Raw genomic sequence first — 18,334 nt, forward strand, 5'->3', positions numbered from 1 at the left:
TTTATGTTCTGCGTTTCCCCCAGGGCTACCTCCCAGAGAGTATGTTTGACAGGATCCTGACAGGACCCATCGTCCCTGAGGAGGTGAGCAGGCGTGGACGACGACCCAAGAACCCCCTGGCCAAGGCGGCGGCGGCGGCGGCGGCGGCGGCAGCGGCGGCACCCAACACAGCGGCCTCTGCCCTCGGCCTGAACCCCCTGCTGGCCAACGGCCTCCTCTCTGGGATGGACCTCACCAGCCTGCAGGCGTTCCAGCAGAACCTCCAGAGCTTACAGTCCCTGCAGCTCACCGCAGGCCTGATGGGGCTGCCGTCCGATGCTAGCAACCTGGCCGCGAGCAACCTAGCTGCCATGTTTCCCATGATGCTGTCCGGTATGGCTGGATTGCCCAACCTGCTCAGCATGAGCAGTTTGCTCGGGAAGCCGGCTCAGGAGGGCGCAGGAAACCCGGAGGAAAAGTCAAAGGGAACCACCAGCGGTGCAACAGGAGAGCCATCTGCCTCTAAAGCCCCTTCTCACACCTCAGACACCAAAGGAGAAAGGACAGAGGGCTCGAACACCACTCCTTCCTCAACTTCCAGCTCCACTTCCTCTGCCACCGCCCCACCAAGTGCTTCAGCTGCCTCTGCAGCCTCCAGTCACCCACTGTCTCTTAACCCCTTGTTACTCTCCAGTATGCTTTACCCAGGGATGCTTCTCACTCCAGGCCTTAACCTTCCTGTGTCTGCCACACAGCCGCAGAGCTCAAACAGTGACACCACCCTTCCTCCTGCTCCTCTTCCTCCAACGGCCTCCGCCTCCAAGTCGTTGCCACGGGAGACAGGGCAGCCAGCAGCAGAGAAGGACGGAGAGGAGGAGGACGAGGCGTTAGAAGAGGCTTTGGACGAAGAAGAAGAGGAGGAGGAGTCAGCAGAACAAAAAGAGAACAGTGGGCCTGAAGGTTCGGGGAAAGGCGAGTCATCTTCATCAGAGTCTGGGAGCTCTTCCTCATCCTCAGATGATTCAGACTCCAGTGATGACGACTGATCCTATGAATATATTATTATAAATTTATTTATGTATTGCCTAGAAATGTATACATATATTCACATATATATGGATTTTCCAGCACTTATGTTGCGATCGATTTCTTTACGTGTAAATACAAGAACTAACTAAAATGTTGTGTAATAAAGACGACAAAAACCTCAAAAAAAGAAGAAAAAAAAGAAAAAACTGACTTAAAAGGAACTGAAATAAAATTTCAGTGTTTGTTCACAAGGTACAGTCTTGTTTTGAGACATTTTGCATGTCAGACTTTAGTAGATTTCTGAATCTGTGAACTTGTACCACACAATTATGTACAATTGCAACAAAAAGGCATTATTGTAATTATGTCAGGATTTAATTTTATTAAAAAAGTGAAACTACATCAACATGCTCGTTGAGCTGTACTATTAATATATTTTGATTGTTGGGGGATGGGGGAATGACACTTGACAAACACTTTGGTTTCTCTTGTAAATATTCAGTACTTTTACAGGTTCGTTGACACTTATGCTTTGCAGATCATACGTTGGATATGTCAGCAATAACTTGGGCAGCTAATGAATGTCACTGAAGCTGTAGATTCTCTGTCTGCCATGTTCCACCCTAGTGCACACACCTCACACCTACCTGTCAACTTGGTTCAGTTCCACATTTGTTCCTCATCCATTCTGGAGACAGAATTATCTAGAGCCCCTTCTCTAATATCGCTTCAGTTTTGAGGGGAAATCTGTATAAGTATTATTTTTATTCAATCAAGAACATAAGCTGAAATCCTTCAAATCGGATCATAATTTAATTCTGTGATATGTTTTTAAGGTTTCATCTTCATTTTTTCACCATCACCTTACAAAACATGTTCCAACATGTCCAAGGCGCACTTTAGCTCCCCACAGTAGGCATACATGTTAACTTGCACGTATTTTTCTTCATTCAGTGTCAGAGTCTAACAAACTCCTTGAGCTGTGGGAACAGAAACCAACCTTTTTATTGTGTGCCAAAAACTGCCCTTTGACCCTGTGAGGTCCTGACAGAGTTTTGTGGTCTCTGTTTATTAGAGAAGTTCAGGATTCTTGATGACATGGATATTATTACTAAGACTACTACTACTACAGCCCCGGCGTATTTGACTGCATCTTACCTCAACTGTGCTCAATGGATTGGCTTCACTGTGCAAATGTACATGTGCATGGATGTGTTATTTGTGCTGTCCATGTACACAGTGTCCTTGTCTCTGCTGGAATGTGTGTGTCAGAGGCCTTTTTTTTTCTCTCCTTTTTTTTTTTACTTAGAGCTTCCACTGTGTTGTTTTGTTTGGCTGGTCTACTCCTCTCACCTGGTATCTACTGCTTCCATAACTTCCCAGTCTGAATGTCATGCATTGAGTAGGGGAGGGGCCTTTGTAAGCTATGATATAGTGTAAACCACATTACAAGTGTTTTACACCTTTTGAACACCGCTCACTGCAGATTTGGAGGAAATGTCCGTGTTGCATGATCACCTGTCTACCAAAGTCTTGTAGAAGTTACACGGCACAAGCACAAAGTAGTTCAAGTTCTGGCTAAGATTGTAGTAAATGTCATCGTCTTTGAGTATTACATTTTTTTTTTTACACAGTGCCAGATGGGCTAGTTCAGGAAGGGCTCAATAATAGAAGCTTGTGTCGCTGGAAGTTTGCAGCATTGTGTGCGCGTGTTTCACTTCGTCTTTGACTCTGTTCTGCTGATGGATGGAGCTTCAGCTAGATGTAGAAGTGCCCTTATCCTGTACCTCACTCTCTCATTCAACTTCTGTCTGACGAAGCAACCTGCTCAGATTCCTGCTCCATGCCTGTGCATTTCCGTTCATCATCGCTGTACATGTTCATTTTTTTTTTAAAGCTGTAACACTGGAGTTCACTCAAGCCGAAGTACCTTTTGTAATTTTTCTCGAGCACAACAGTGCTTTTCTCTAGGACTGCTGTTACACAGTGGACTGTTAGATAGACATTTCAAAAATACAAAAAATAATTTCTGAGGTTTGTTTGGACTGGGAGGTGGGGGATGGGAGGGACAACAGAGCGCTCCCCCTTGTGCTGGAGAAACCCACTGAAATAACTCAGTCTGTTAAGTTCTTACTTATTGCTGTAGCATTGTTCCTTGGTGGGTTAAACCATGAACAACCCCACGGTCTGAACACAAAGACTGAAGACACGTCTGACTTCTGATGTTGCTTTAAATTGGTTTTCTTGTATGCCTGTTATATATAGACCTCGTCATGGGTTTGCTTGCAATGCAAATGCATTTTTTTTTATTATTATTATATTACTACTAACAGTGCGGTATTTTTCTATGTCTGAGCAATGAACTTAAACATGCCACTGTCATTTTGTATATCTACACCTCTGCTCTCTTTAAACTTGTAGTGCCCTTATGCAAACACCCAGCCATTGCTACTTCTACTGTAGGTGACTGATCTAACAAATTTAGCCCCTTTGTGTTGCCCCACAGCGATGGGTTGATGGGTTGATGACTGTGCTGAGCCTCTTTAGGACACAAATGGCAGAACTGGTAGACATATGATTGGGTTTTTTTTTGTTTTTTTTTGCTTTACTAGTGCTATTTCTTTTCTCCTCGGTTGTACTGTATAAGGACTCCCAAAGCACTGCCAGTGCTAGAGAAGCAGTGTTATACCTGCGTTGAACACACGCATACATACACACACAAGTAAACAATGACCAATATGCAAGAGGAATTACAAAACACACTACTGCTGTACAGGGAGGTTTTCATTCAGTTTTCATACATGTAATCACTGAGATGACAAAACTAGCATCAATGGTTTTGTATTTTTATTTCAAGCTTGATAATATCCTAAATGTCACCCTGGTCAGTTTTTGTCTTGTTTTTTTTCTTTCATTGGAAAAGTTGTAATATTTGCAAGTTGTGGTCTGTGTAGTCAAAAATAATTCTTTATGTAGTGCAGGAAAACGCGTCTTAAAAGTCATTTGTAATTTATTGGATTACTTTCTATGAAGTTCTATAGAGGAAATTGAGGTTTAATTATTTTTATTAAACATATTCTTCTGACTATCCACAAAGTGTGCCTTTGCCTGTTGCTTTGTCTCGGGACCTTATTCAGTACAGTACATCATCAATACCAGGAACTGTCTGACATGTTCTCTGAACGCTCTCCTCACATCTGTGCACTTGTTCCACTCGCAGAGACATTGTTCAGGCCACGCAACAAACGTTTCTTCTTACAGTGGCACAAAATAAACTGTATCTGCCTCATTGTAGGCAACAACAATAATTCTTTTCTCCTTCCTTTTATAATTTTCTAAGTTGATATGATTATTTTTGCCACGAGTTATATACACTTGCAAAACACCTCTACTACAATAATATCACATAAATATTCAGAGCACAAGTTACTTTAGGTTCTTTTAGTGCCATTGCAACTGCACATCAACTACATGAACAACCTCTTTCTTGGCATATGTTGGTCCTCCCCTGACTCTACAGTGTGCCTAGAGTCCCATCAGTGGTTAATGTTAACACATTGTTTGCACAGTAATTTGGCAGCTTCTTGTTTCAGTCCTGGATAAAGCATCTGTTAAAATAACCCTTACCCTTCTGTTTTTTTTTTGTAATGACACTGGTTTGATACTGTGAGCTTGTGCTTGAGAGATACAGTGTCAGTACATGAGCAGTTTAAAAAGCTAAAACAAAGGGTTAACAAGTCTGTCCTCTCTACTGTAAGTCCTCCATTCATCCTCTGGGTGGCTCTTAGTGTAAGTCACCACGCTGCTTCTTAGTGCTTATCATAGCAACCAGACACAGATGACAAGTCGGGGCTTGTCTGCTGACTGAGGCCAATGGGCTGAACTTCCTCAGTCTGCAGAGCAGCAGGTTGCTTGCACTGAACCATGCTGCAACTCTGCACTGCTACAGCCGGACATCACAGCAACACACTGGGGGGAGAGTCTTAGACCAGAAGACTTTTAGTCTGGCTTTCTGAAACCTCACCATAACTGGTAAGTGACCTGTTTATGAGTTCTGTTCTCTAACGCTACAAGAAGTCAAAAAGCTTAGCATCAATGAAGTGACAGATAAAGCACAAGAGCCATTTAATGTCAGCTGACAGCTCCAAACAAAAAAGCAACTCTGACATCACTGACTTTTGTTGCTTGACGTTCCACTGTGAGTAAAGTGACTGTTTGAAAAACTTGACTGTATAGCAAGGACTTGATGCACTGAACAATAAAGCTTTATTGATGATTGAAATCAAAAACAAATCCATTTTATTTGGTCACTTGCTTACCACGTGTCTGAAAGTGAAAGTAAGGCCTAGTTTGATTTAACTCCTGTCAGTAAAGGCCACTCTGAAGGAAACAGGAAATGGGTGTGACCCAAACAAATTTGCCCTGAATTATGCATCATTTAAATGTATAGGCTATGTGGTTTGTGACATTTCCAGTCAAACAACAATACCAAACAAGCAAGCAGTGACAAGCTGCTTTATCTAAGACAAAATATAGAGATATATAGTTAATGAAGCGTAACAGATTTGGGCCAGTTAGACAAAGAAATGTTAATGTTAATTTTATCACTTTTTTTTGTCCTATATTTTGTTGCCTGCTTTCTAATGGCAGATTGATCTGGTGTCAACGGAAGATAAACACTTCAGGGCATTGTAGGGCCTAGAACAGGCCACAGTATGATTCATGTGTACGAGGAGCTGTGCGCAAACTGAACTGATACTCTCAAGTTCCTGTTTCTGGGTTTTAGTTGGTGTCTGACTATAAAGAAATGTCTGCAGCTGTGGAAGAGAGGATTAGTACAGTGCGAGTCTTTCTAGAACCTGCAGTTTTCCCTCTACGTGGCCGGGGCTGTTGACAGATCAGACACTTGTTGCCTCTCCAGATTGAAAAGCAGCTTATTTGAAGTGAGATAAGTCTGTTAAAGGTTTCTTTTATAAATGTGCCAGTGCTGCTTTAAAAGACGTATTTGAATCTTGTAGTAGAAAAAAAAAGCGACCAACAGCTGAAATTACGTGTAATGATAAGATAAAGGGATATAAATAAATGAGCTGCAATTATGATCAATAATGATCATCAAATAATGCCATTTACAGATGTATATAGATTGATAAATAAGTTATTATCTTGGAAATGTTTCAAGCTTAACAAATGATGCAGGATTGAACCTTTCTCTTGCAGATGTTAGAGGGCATATCAACTATTTTGATAACTGATTAACTGCTTGAGTAAGACATAATAATAGCAAACATTATGCCAGCTGCCTGTTCTGTGAGGACTTTCAGCTATTCTGAGTATATTTAGGTCTTGTTCAGATAATGTCTTCTACACTGCTCAAAAAAATAAAGGGAACACTTAAACAACACATCTTAGATCTCAATTAATGAAATATTGCAGTTTAAAATCGTTATTCAATATATAGTAGAGTGTGTTGAGAACAAAATAACATAAAAATGATCAATGTAAATCAAAATTATCATCCCAGGTTGATTTCACACAGGTGTGATATACTTGGAGTTACAATGTGTTGTTTAAGTATTCCCTTTATTTTTTTGAGCAGTGTATTTTCTTTCATAACACAACTGACAAACTGATTGAACAAGAAAATATGATGATACATAAAATGATATTTCTGATAATTTAATAATGAAATCACTTGCAGTCAGACATAAAATAATCTGTTCAGTGAAAAGGTTGTAGGGGATCAGTGTTTCAGGTCTGAGGCCATGTTTTCCCTGGGCTAAAATGCTAATTCCTGAAGTGTGTTTTTAGATGGAATACCAACCTGTGTGTGTGGACTGGAACATGGTGTTTACAGTGAGAAAGGTTAGTTACTTTAACTAGATGGCTAGACTGACTGTAACTTTTCCACCATCTCCTAAAGACAGAGGATAACAGAAAGGCAGATTCCTTCATTTGAAAATATATTTTGTTTTAATTTTAAAAAATCTGAACAAGTGATGACAAAGGAAATATCATTTGCCACAATACCATTCTGTAGCTCTGTAACAGTGGCCAAAACTACAAAGACACAATCACTCTACAGTGTTTCTACACATTGTCTATATCTCTCTCTCTCAAACACACACACCTATCACCACATGGCGTCTGCAGAAACTGTAGATGGAGGTCTGTCTGCCTCCGTGAGGACAGTTACCCAGATGATAAACGGCACATGTGGGAATCATTAGAGGAACAGAGTTTCCATTCAGGCCGGAGAGTGAGCAAGAGAACACACACACACACACACACACACACATACACGTATTATTGAAATGGCTGAAGTAGAGCAAGGGCCTCAACCAGAGGGAGGAGTGCTAAGATCTTATGCTTCAGTAACTGTAACAACAGGCCTATAACTCTGTGAAAAACAGCCCGTGGTAACACTGCCAGAGTCTTAGAGATGACTCTTGACCTCCATGGCGACATCACCGCCAATCTTTTTTTTTTTTTTACATGATACAGTCTGGTACAAAAACTCCCAAAATGGAAGCTCACGCAAAGACTCATCCAGTTCAGTCCTGATATTTTGTTTGCCAAGTCCTGGTAATGCGGTTGCTGACTCCTCACTGGAACGTGCACCGTCACAGCAGGCTTAGTCTTTGTTTAATTATGCTCATTGCTTCTCGCAGAAACACATTTTCCTTCGGCATCTGAAATATTCCTTTATTCAACTTCAACTTCAACTTCAAACTTCAAACAACTTTATTAATCCCACCAGGGGCAATTGATTTCAGCAGCTTGCACAGTCCACGAAAAACACAGTACGAGTACACACAATAATACATATAACAGATAAGGTAAATAAATAGATAGAATAGGATGCCAAGGGTACAGTGTTGTCAAAGATCCGTTGAATGAGTGAATAAGTACATAAGTTGCACATGTTTGACCAATAAAAATGTGCATGGCAAGAGGAATAAAATCATTACAAAGAATTTAAGAGGCGCATGCTCAACATGACAGCTCAGTCTGCAGTCGATACTAAATGACTGAATAATTAACTTCATTGGTCAAGCTGTAGTCCCTGTTTGTTTTGTTCTGTATTTTTACATTTTCTAGTATATACTGTACAATAAAATGAAGTCAAACTCCAGACCCAGACCAGAAAGGAACATTTGGGCATTTTGGGAAATATGTACCTCACTTTCTTGTTGGTTTTAATTAGAATATTGAAAAACTTTTTACTTCTTTACACTCAATATAGCTATCTAGCAGGGGGATAGCTTTACAGTACAATGAAAAGCTCAATCTGTGTTTTTTTTAAAAAGTAAGTTAAAGACATTTTATCTTAATTTGTAGAAATGTTATAGGCTAACCATTGGTTTACTTTTAGCCTACTTATTTTTATTGATTTGTTTTACATTTTCTTGTTTTACTTCACTATGTACAACACTGTATGGAAAAGTAGAGTTGACTTGAGTTAAGGTTTGCATAAAAACAGAACCCCTACTAATGTGAACAAAGAAATATATTCAAAGTACAGAAATAAGCATGAGTAAACAAAGGTACTACACTGAACTTATTAAAGTTCACCGGGGTGACCAGAAGAAATTCTGGCAGGTACTTAATGAAATCCTCTGTCGAAAGCATAAAGAATCTGTGATCCCTCATGCTAACAAGGAAAACTCCAGAATAACGGAAAAGGCCACTGAGAATGACAACCTCGCCAATGAATTCAACAATCATTTTATTTCTGTTGGAAAAAATCTTTCTCAAAACATTAGACAACCACATAATATCACATTTAGACATTACCTCCAAGGAAATTACCTAAACTCAATTTTTCTAAGGCCAACCGATGGAGATGAGGTGCATAGAATCACTATGAAATTGAAAACATCTCACACTGCTGGTGTAGATAACATCTCAAGTAAAATTCTTAAAGCAATCATAAATGAAATTTTGGAGCCGCTTGTCTACTTTATCAACCTCTCCCTACTCAGTGGGATTGTACCCAACATGGCAAAAATCGCTAGAATTGTACCGGTATTTAAGTCGGGGGATAAAAACAACTTCCATAATTATCGACCTATATCCATATTGCCTGTACTATCTAAGGTTTTAGAGAGGGTTGTATATAGTAGACTGAGCGACTTCATAGAAAAATTCAAAATCCTGGTCCCATCACAGTATGGCTTTAGAAAAAAAGAGTACCACAGCAATGGCGATCCTTGATCTCTTAGAAAAAGTCAATGATACAATAGAAAAAGGTGAGTGTGGCATTGGAGTCTTCCTTGACTTGTCGAAGGCGTTCGACACTGTTGATTTTGAAATTATGTTAAATAAATTACAGTACTATGGCATTAGAGGCATTGCACTCAACTGGTTTAGAAGTTATATGTATGGAAGGAAACAATATGTCGTTATACAATTATAAGTCTAAATATCAAACAATGGATTATGGTGTCCCCCAAGGATCTATATTGGGACCGCTTCTCTTTATAATATATATAAATTATTTAATTCTTTCTTCTAATGACCTGGAAAGGATCCTAAATGACGAATTAATTAAAGTTGATGTATGGTTAAAATGCAATAAACTATCCTTAAATATAAAAAAGACAAACTTTATTATTTTTCGTTCGAATAGAAATCGGAGTAACATCGGGCATGTCAAAATAGAAATAAATGGCAGCCCTATTGAGAGAGTGCCGTCCACTAGATTCCTGGGGGTTCATATGGATGAATTCGTAAATTTTGGGAGCCATATTGATGAGTTAACAAAAAAACTATCAAAATATGTTGGACTATTTTGCAAACTGAGGCACTTCTTACCTAATGAAGCACTTCTAACATTATATCGATCATTATTTGAACCCCATCTTACTTACTGCAATATAATTTGGAGCAATACATTTCCCAGTTATCTGGGCAAATTGCTGATTTTACAGAAGAAAATTATACGTATTATATCTTGGTCCAAATTTGATGCCTCCTCTGATCCACTCTTTCATCAATATGGTCTTCTAAAAGTTACTGAACTCAACATTTTTCATAATGTCTGCACCATGTATTCTGTTGTCAATATGCTTAATGACAGACTTTGTGACCTTATTCCAATTTCCTCTCCATCACATGCCTATCAGACTAGGAAAAAGTATCATATTAAGGGTAGAAAACGGAAACTCAAATGTACTAGTTTCAGTATTGTTTGTAAAGGTCCGCAGTTATGGAATTATCTTGACAAAGACCTACAAACATCTTCAACTGCACTTGTTTTCAAAAAGAGACTGAAGAGGCAACTGCTGCTGAAATATGCATGATAGTGATGTAATTTTCTCATGTTTACAATTATGATGACTGATGTTGACCAGGCTACTTGGTACTTGTTAGGATTAGGAGTTCTTCTTTTTTTTTCTCTCCTTTCTTTTCTTTTCTTTTCCTTTGGGGGGGGGGCGGTTATGGGTTGTATGAGTGTGTGAGTGGAAATGTAGATTACCCTGTGGCGTGAGAATGTGAGGATCGGAGTGTGAGTGTTTGGAATATATTTTGGGTTCATTTCACGCAAAATGTATTATGCGGTTATGTGTACTGTACTGTATGTCTATTTGTATGTCTCCTTCCTGTGTATGTATTCCTGTCATTTTTGTGTCTGGGCCCCTTTTAAAAGCTCTTGAGCTTCTCAGGGTGTCCCATTTCACATATGAAATTACAAATATTTTAATGATTTTAATACCTTTTCTATATGTGAATAAAGATGATGAGAGAAGGCAGCTTGTGTAGCTTTGTATGAAGTCAAAAAGTACACCTGCTAGGACCTTTAAACTTACACCTTTGTTCAGTTTGCAAACTCACATGTAAAAAAAAACAAACAGAAGTTGTGGTTGTGCGGGGGACTGCGTGTTCTAATTATTTCTTATAGTTGGTAGTGGTGGTTTAGATGATGGTATTTGGTTTTGTACATTAATTTTTGTGTGTCAATGAAAACGAGCTACATTTCACAGTAATTTAGAAGGTTTTGGAGCCACCCCGGCTAGCTTTTTTTAGTGTTAATGCTAAATCGAGCTAAGCTAACGGTGTCCTGGCTGTAGGTTCATATTTAAAGTACAGACGCAAGATTGGTATTTCATCTAGCACTGGGGAAAATGAAGAAAAATGATGTCAAGCTGGAAGGCTGCACAGAAAACTGTAAGCGATGTCACAGACACAAAGTTTGTGTCTTTTACAGTCTGTGGTTTTGGTGCCAGACACCGTTTCTAGAGGCAGTTTCTCAGTGTGTGACTGTTTTCAATAGGCCCTAAAGTGGTATTAGACTGAATGAAAACAAAACAGTTCATATCATAGTTGTATTATGACTTGTGTTGGTCACCCATCATCCTTGCCTGCAGTGTTTTACCCTGACTGTCTTTTGGTGTTTCTTATCTAGGTGCCCATTCCTACTCTGGCTCCAATCCTGGGTGAGGGTGAAGGTCACCATGGCAACCAAGCCTCAGGGCAACGCACAGAATTCAAGGTTTGGCCCAAGTGAACGGCTGATCAATGTGTTAAGGTTGGTGCCACAGCCTTTGTACAGTATTATCATACATAGACCATTTTGTGTGAGACAGAGGCTCCATGTGAGACTGTGCTTGTTGACAACACTGCCTCTGTCTTACTGCATAAACCCTCCACCTAACCCTTACTAAAACCCTTTATAATAATGCTGCTAGGTTTAGTCACTTATCTTCGCAGGGGCCACTCACGGTTTTTAACATCTGGTGTCACTAGTGAAGGGTTCAAAGGGCGGGGTTGGATAGAGACAACGGACTGTTTCATTATGTGCAAACTTAATGTCGAGGTCTGAGGTTTGAGGTTTCGTTGCATTCTTTGAGTTTTTTATGTTGCAGATTGTGGCCTTTTATTTACTTTCCCAAACAACGACTCAAGTACATTCTTTTAAAAACGTGGTCCAATTCCTTCTCTGGTTCCTTTTGATCCAGGTCCTGCTCCAGAGATCCAACCGAGGCAATTAAGGCGAGACTGAAACGTATGCTACAAATGTTTTATCTCCACCACTGCAGAAATGGAGAAAATGAGGCGAAAGGTACAGTATGAGGATAACTCTATGGCTTATCAATGGGAGTAGGGAAAAGGCACGTAAATGTTAAAAAGAAAGTCTTAATTCCAGTGTATGAAAACTGCGTTACTCATGTTCAGTATTTCTGGAGGATTTAGGACAATGGTCATCACAGGATTATTTGTTTATTGACCTTTTCAGAGAGTATAAACAAATACAGGTGTTACCAAGGATACTAATTAAGGCTCCATTCCATTTAGTGTAGAAGAGCGTTTTCTAATGAGCCACACCTGTCTTTGTTTATACTCTCTGAAAGGGTCTATAGCCAACAAATCATATCATCATGACCAGGATATTCACTTCAACAATGTTTCTATGAGTAAGGCAGGAAAAAGCTGTCCCACCTACAGATCCTTAAACCCCCTCATGATTAGAGGGCACACTCTTCCTGATAACAGGGATAAAACCGAGAAGTTAAACCCTTGTTGCCGACACACCTCACTTCTAATCCATGTAATACTGTTCACAGAGATGTCACTGAAGTGTTGCTATGTGGCAGCAGCCTGGTATTACAAGATTCTGGAGAACCTGGTCAGTCAGGAGAGGAACAGACTGGGCGTCAGTGGCATCTCAGTGAGTATACTGCCCTCCTGTGGTCACATTTTTTAACTGCTTTTCAGTCTGACCATCAAGGTTTTATTTCCACAACTGGCACTTGTCACTCAGTGTTACACCTGTGATGTGCATGTGTTTGTTGCAGGAAATCTTGGATGCTGATCTGATCCAGTGCTGTCTGGTGGCCTGTTGTCTGGAGATCAGCATATGCTCAAGCCGGCTACATGTTGATTTCCCTCTGCTCCTTCACATCTTAAACGTGGCACCGTACCACTTCTGGAGGGTAAGTTTCACAGCTTGTACATTGTATGTATACAGTTTGCATAGTACCTCTGTGTACATGTTCAAAGAGTCAAGTGTGGCAGTCCCACACCTTTTTGCAGACAGTTTAACATCTGGTTTGGGATTTGAATTAGCAACAGAAATAAATGTCAGCTACAGTATGTCTCCTGTTAGTCTGACAGTTTCTGTGCTGTGCTGTGCCAGGTGATTGAGCTGGTGCTGCGTGCTGATGCGGGGCTGCATCGTGCTGTTGTCTTACACCTTGCCCAAGCAGAGGACAAAGTTCTGGAGAGCTTGGCCTGGACCAGCAACTCACCGCTGTGGGAGGAAATCCAAGCCAACGAGGGCTGTCTGCCTACCTGCCAACAGGTTGGCAAGAGCACACAAACACTCTACACCTGGCATCAGGGGGTTATTTAAGATTATACTCAATGTTCTCTCAAGGTGACACTACTTTCTGTGTAAGATTGAACTATAAATATGATATGATACTTCTTTTCTTTCCTTCTAACAGTACGACCATTATCAAGTGCTCACATATATTTTTTTTAAAATTCGCATTCACTTATTTGGCACATGGTTTATCCAAAGCAAGGACAAAGTACAAGAAGATTAGGGCCCCCTAGCAAGGAATCTTAGACTAAAAGTGATTTAGGAAGTTTCTGAGAGCAACTCTGAGTAAGGAGGGGACAGAAACTTTTATCTTAGTTAGGAGGTGTGGTTGACCCCTTTGCTAGAAAGGAGGGAAAAACAAACAAAATGCACTCATAGTGGTGAATGGACAGTGAAATTCACCGATCACAGAACTTAGTTATTAAGAAAATAATTTTATGTCATCAACAACTTAACAAAGTTCAATAAATTGTTTAAAAGAAGCTGCAAATTGTTTGAACATACAGACATGTGTTTACAGTACATGCCGATAGTTATAAGATATGTATTTGCTTATGTTTAATCGCCATCCTGGTCATTTCGCATACTGATTTGAGAGGGAAACTCCGGAGTTACAGCAAAAGCCAAGAGGCAGACTGGAACACAGCACAGCAAATTAATGTATCGTCGTCCGTTTGTGGGCCTACAGCTACAGTAGCTACGCGCTGTAATTGATCACTGTGCTGACAGAGGGTTTTGAAAGTCATCACTGCTGCATCAGTGCATTTTTCCAGTTAAATATTATAATGGTGCGATTACCTTCATTTCTGCTGTTATTGCAGTATTTCGCGGTGGGAGGTCAACCACAAACATAATCCCTGCACAGTCTAATATGTAGAGTTTAATTGAATCGCTGTCATTCAGTGTTTGGAGAATATTTCGCTGATGTCTCTGTCTTTCTGCCATTTCCTTCTTTTAGGCCTCTTAAAAGTCCTCCTCCTCCTCTTAACAATTTGTCACCTTAGGAGCTCTCTTAAGGGCTAAGATACTTTGTGAATAACCTTTATCTTTAGAACGTCCTACTTTTAACTTTAAGGGGAAATTCTAAGGTTTTTCTTGAGCTACTTCTAGCCTTAGGATTCTTTGAATATGGGCCCTGGTGTAGAAGTGCACTGAAAGTGCATAGTAAGTGCTTGTCAGGTACGTTAGGGTTGAGAGGTGTTACTGTAGGAGGGGAGGTACTCTCAGGAGACGGAGTGAAGATACAGAGGAAAACCTCTGCTTTGATCGCATTTGGTAGTTTGCTCCACTATCAGGGGACCGGCAGTGACATCAGTCTGGACTACTCTGGCTTGTGGTCCCTGTGGACTGTTCCTGACTGAGACTGCCTTGTGCTCACGAAAGTCAGTAGTAGGTGACATTCCTTGAAAGAGTATAAGCTTATTTAGTTGAGTTCAAGTACATGTAGATGGGTGCAGACCTACAAGTCACTATGAGGGCAAGCAACACTGAGCTGAATTTGATTTGTAAGGCCATCGAGGTCAATGAGTATCAGAGAGACATGTGAGCTTTTAGGCTGATCATATTCTGAACTTCTGTAAGGGTTTCACTGTGCATGAACTAAGGCTCACCATCAGGGAATGGCAGTAGTAGTAGCAGTAGTTTACACATTCATGGCTTTAACCTGGGTTTTGTGTCATATAGGTGATGTCTCCTTCATGGCTGGAGAATTCTGACGCAAACCAACCAGGAGGTATTAAACTGTGTTAATTAAGTCTCCTCTTTCATTAGTTGTAATTCTTTAATTTTTAACACACGTTTCTTGATGTATTACATTCCTTAAATATAAATTGATGAAAGTATTTTGAATATTGATTGACTAATGACCTCTGTTTTTGCCAGTGGATGTCAGAGCTGGTCGTTCTGCCAGCAGCAGCCAACAACGCTCCCCATCAGCTGTGAACAGGCCCAAGGGAAACTCCTTCCATCTGTTTGTTCGCAAGGTCTGTTGATCCACAACACCAGAATGGTCTGTTAGTGTATAAACCGATATTCTGTTATATTGTTCCAAAATACAGTCACAATAATGTGTTTATCATGATCAGTTTATTGTGCTGATGCTGTTTTCTTTTTGCCCCAGGTTTACAGGTTGATGTCCAGGCGGCTGAAAGAGTTGTGTACCACACTGGACATTTCTGATGAGCTGCGGCTGAAAGTCTGGACCTGTTTTGAGCACTCTCTGGTCCACTGCACCCACCTCATGGTGGACCGTCACCTGGACCAAATGCTCATGTGTGCCATCTACATTACTGCTAAGGTGGGTTTGGATTTATCTGTGGAGGGCTTAGCATTTCTAATGATCAATAATTGATTTGGTAAACATGCTAGTGTATGAGGCTAATCTGAGGATGATAACTGTTTAAAAAAAACAGAACCAAACACCCGAGTTTTCAAGATCAATTTGAGCTATTATACGACGAAAGATATCATTCAGTAACTTCACATTCTCATGTACCTAACGCATATTTTTTCCAGTGATGACTCAATAATGTTGATGTATTAATGTCTTGACTGTCAGAATAGGGAGAGCAGCCAAATGCCAATGCCATCCTCTTCTATTTATTCTGGAAGTGGAGTGTTCACTGCTGATCAATGACATAATGTGACTATTATTAATCATGTTTTTTATTGGTATTAATGGGCATTTTCCTAGCACTCATAGACTTGTTAACACTATTAATTAGCAGCTATCGTTTCATTCATTTCAAGGCAAACAATGAATTACCTAACTTGTGCTTATTTGCATTGCTTTTACAGATCACCAAGGTGGAGATACCCTTTAAGCACATAATGAAATGCTACAAGTCACGGCCACATGCTGGTAAAAGTGTAAGTTTGTTATAAGATTATTCCTGCAATCTCTGTAGTACACAAGTGGATCAACCCCTGAGGCTGTGTTGTATGAACATGACTGTTTCTGTCCTCAGGTTTGCAAAAATGTGTTGATTTCAGGAGACGCAGAAAATTCTATCACTGAAAACAACAGTAAGACTCCCTTTAAATAATAATAAAAAAAGACCAATGCATGAGGAAGGGCATCAGCACCTACTACTCTGACATAAAGCAGTCAACATGGTTCTCATGAGGCAATAAATACATATGGGACAGAGAACATACAGTATATTAATTCATCTATATAATTAATAATAATATAATTGTGCCTGTTTATTGAACTGTCAGATGTTTTTTACTTGAGATTTCTAATAAGAGTATAAATCATTCTAATTTGTGAACAGATTATACTTGTTGTGATTTTTTTTATTATTGCAGTGACATAGATCCGCCCTGTTTGCCCAAATGAAACACTTCATCTTTCACAGCCACAGGAAAACAAGTTGATTAATTAAACTCATGATTAAAGCACAAATTGCCTCATAAACATCAGCAAAGCCTGCTGTAAATCAATAGCTTCCCTCACTGGCATTGTGTGCATATTTCTTGGTACGCAGATTAAAAATGCTAATTTTCCTATGTCTGTGTCACCACCATGTTACCTTTAGCTTATCTTCCACAGCAAAATCTATAGTCGGCCATAAGTCAAGAATTATGTAGCTGGGGAGCTACGTAATGGCAAAATGAGACCCACAAAGTAACCACAATAATTCACACCGTATCTCCTGCATGATATCAGTAATGTAAGAAAAGATGATGTAATTTCAAGATTAGGAGTGATTTATTTTGTTGAATATTACAGATAATGGACACCACAGTAACAGTATCCCCACTCCCGACTCACCATCAACGCATTATCCAGGATCCCCTCAGGAGCAGAGGGGCAATCTTATCTACTTTTACAACCAGGTCTACACGACAAAGATGCAGCACTTTGTCAAGCAGTTTGCCCCGACCTGTGGGGTAAGTGAACCATTTCAGCTGGTTGGGTTTTACTGAGTAAATAGAACGAGAGAGGGTAACAAGCTGAGGTCACAAATGCTGTAAAATACTGTGATACTTTATTTATCTCTGATTTGGATACGACAGGATTTTCTAACATGTGTTTGTGTAACTTTTATGCAGGGTGATACTCCTCCTCTGTCCCCATACCCCCTACAGTGGAAAGCATCTCCTCAGAGACACCAGCTGAGCAGCAGCCCCAACTTCTTCATTTCACCGTACAAACCTGAAAACCTCTCCCCCACTCAGCCCACCGGCCTGTGCTACTATTTCAACTCAAGTCCTCCGGAGGTCCGTCTGTGGACATGTTTGTGTTATCTTGAAATGACATAGCTCCGTGTATGATGGAGAATGAAGATTTTCTTTCTGTTTTTAACAGCGTCTGCGTGAGATCAACAACATGGTCAAGACAGGCAGGTCACCCAACAGACGAAGGTACGTGGTGTCTCTGGATGAGGAGGGAGAGGACGGTCCCTCGGCCAAAAGGCCTCGTCTGGACGATCAGTCGGCCTGGCAGAGGAGACTGAGGAACGTGGCGAACGATCGTGCCACAACAAGGAGACAGGACCAGTCCTCTCCAGTTACAAAGGCTAAACTACACTAGAGCAGAGAGGAGCATAAAGTCTCTCTCTGCTCCTGTTTCTGCAACCGTAACAACGGTGTCAGGAGTCAGAGGGAGAGCACAGAGCAGCTTTGTCTTCCTATCTGTTCAGACTTCCTTAGGGTCAAGTTCCTTGTCAGCTCAAACTGCTGTCTGCAGCCTGTGCTAAAATTGAGCTTTTTTCTTTTTTTGCTCTATACTGTTCTTGACACCAACAATGTGGTCTAGGTGTCCCTGACTAAGGCACTTAACCTCCAGCTCATTGGCCAATGGTAAAAGATGGTGGCGGTAGAGGGCAGCTCTCAGCTGGAGGTGTGTGGTGCTGTGTGAATGTGAAGTGGGACATGTAGCTGTAAAGGGCTCAACTGACTTTCTGCAGGTAAATAAAGGCAATAACAATAACTGAGAGAGGGGTGCAGTTAAAACAGCTGATAGTGTGGACCAAGCTTGTTTTTCCAGATTGTATT

General features: G+C 40.5%; 2 protein-coding genes across 13 annotated transcripts in view; both read left to right on the plus strand.

Annotated features, from left to right (window-relative positions):
- The window catches only part of chd9 (chromodomain helicase DNA binding protein 9), a 72,808-nt gene extending 68,704 nt beyond the window's left edge, over window positions 1-4,104 (plus strand). For 10 of the 12 annotated variants that reach the window (XM_085765796.1, XM_085765829.1, XM_085765848.1 and 7 more), the window contains one exon: window positions 24-1,414. In XM_085765796.1, coding sequence (XP_085621922.1) covers window positions 24-1,025 — 1,002 coding nt within the window. In that variant the 3' untranslated portion in view covers window positions 1,026-1,414. Of the gene's footprint in view, window positions 1-23 lie in introns of all 12 variants that reach the window. The other 2 variants (XM_085765819.1, XM_085765877.1) reach the window with 1 other exon arrangement.
- Window positions 4,105-4,905: 801 nt separating this feature from the next.
- LOC146989904 (retinoblastoma-like protein 2) lies at window positions 4,906-18,093 on the plus strand. Its single transcript, XM_085765769.1, has 14 exons — window positions 4,906-5,040; window positions 11,414-11,536; window positions 11,967-12,070; window positions 12,573-12,676; window positions 12,804-12,941; window positions 13,145-13,309; window positions 15,017-15,065; window positions 15,215-15,315; window positions 15,453-15,629; window positions 16,130-16,201; window positions 16,300-16,357; window positions 17,067-17,227; window positions 17,390-17,557; window positions 17,646-18,093. The coding sequence occupies exons 2-14, from the start codon at window positions 11,463-11,465 to the stop codon at window positions 17,868-17,870; spliced, it is 1,596 nt and encodes a 531-aa protein (XP_085621895.1). The 5' UTR covers window positions 4,906-5,040; window positions 11,414-11,462; the 3' UTR covers window positions 17,871-18,093.
- Window positions 18,094-18,334: the final 241 nt, after the last annotated feature.

This window comes from Trachurus japonicus, chromosome 3 (assembly GCF_045865225.1).
Source record: "Trachurus japonicus isolate A0001 chromosome 3, Traja_1.0".
In the NCBI taxonomy this organism is placed as follows: Eukaryota; Metazoa; Chordata; class Actinopteri; order Carangiformes; family Carangidae; genus Trachurus; species Trachurus japonicus.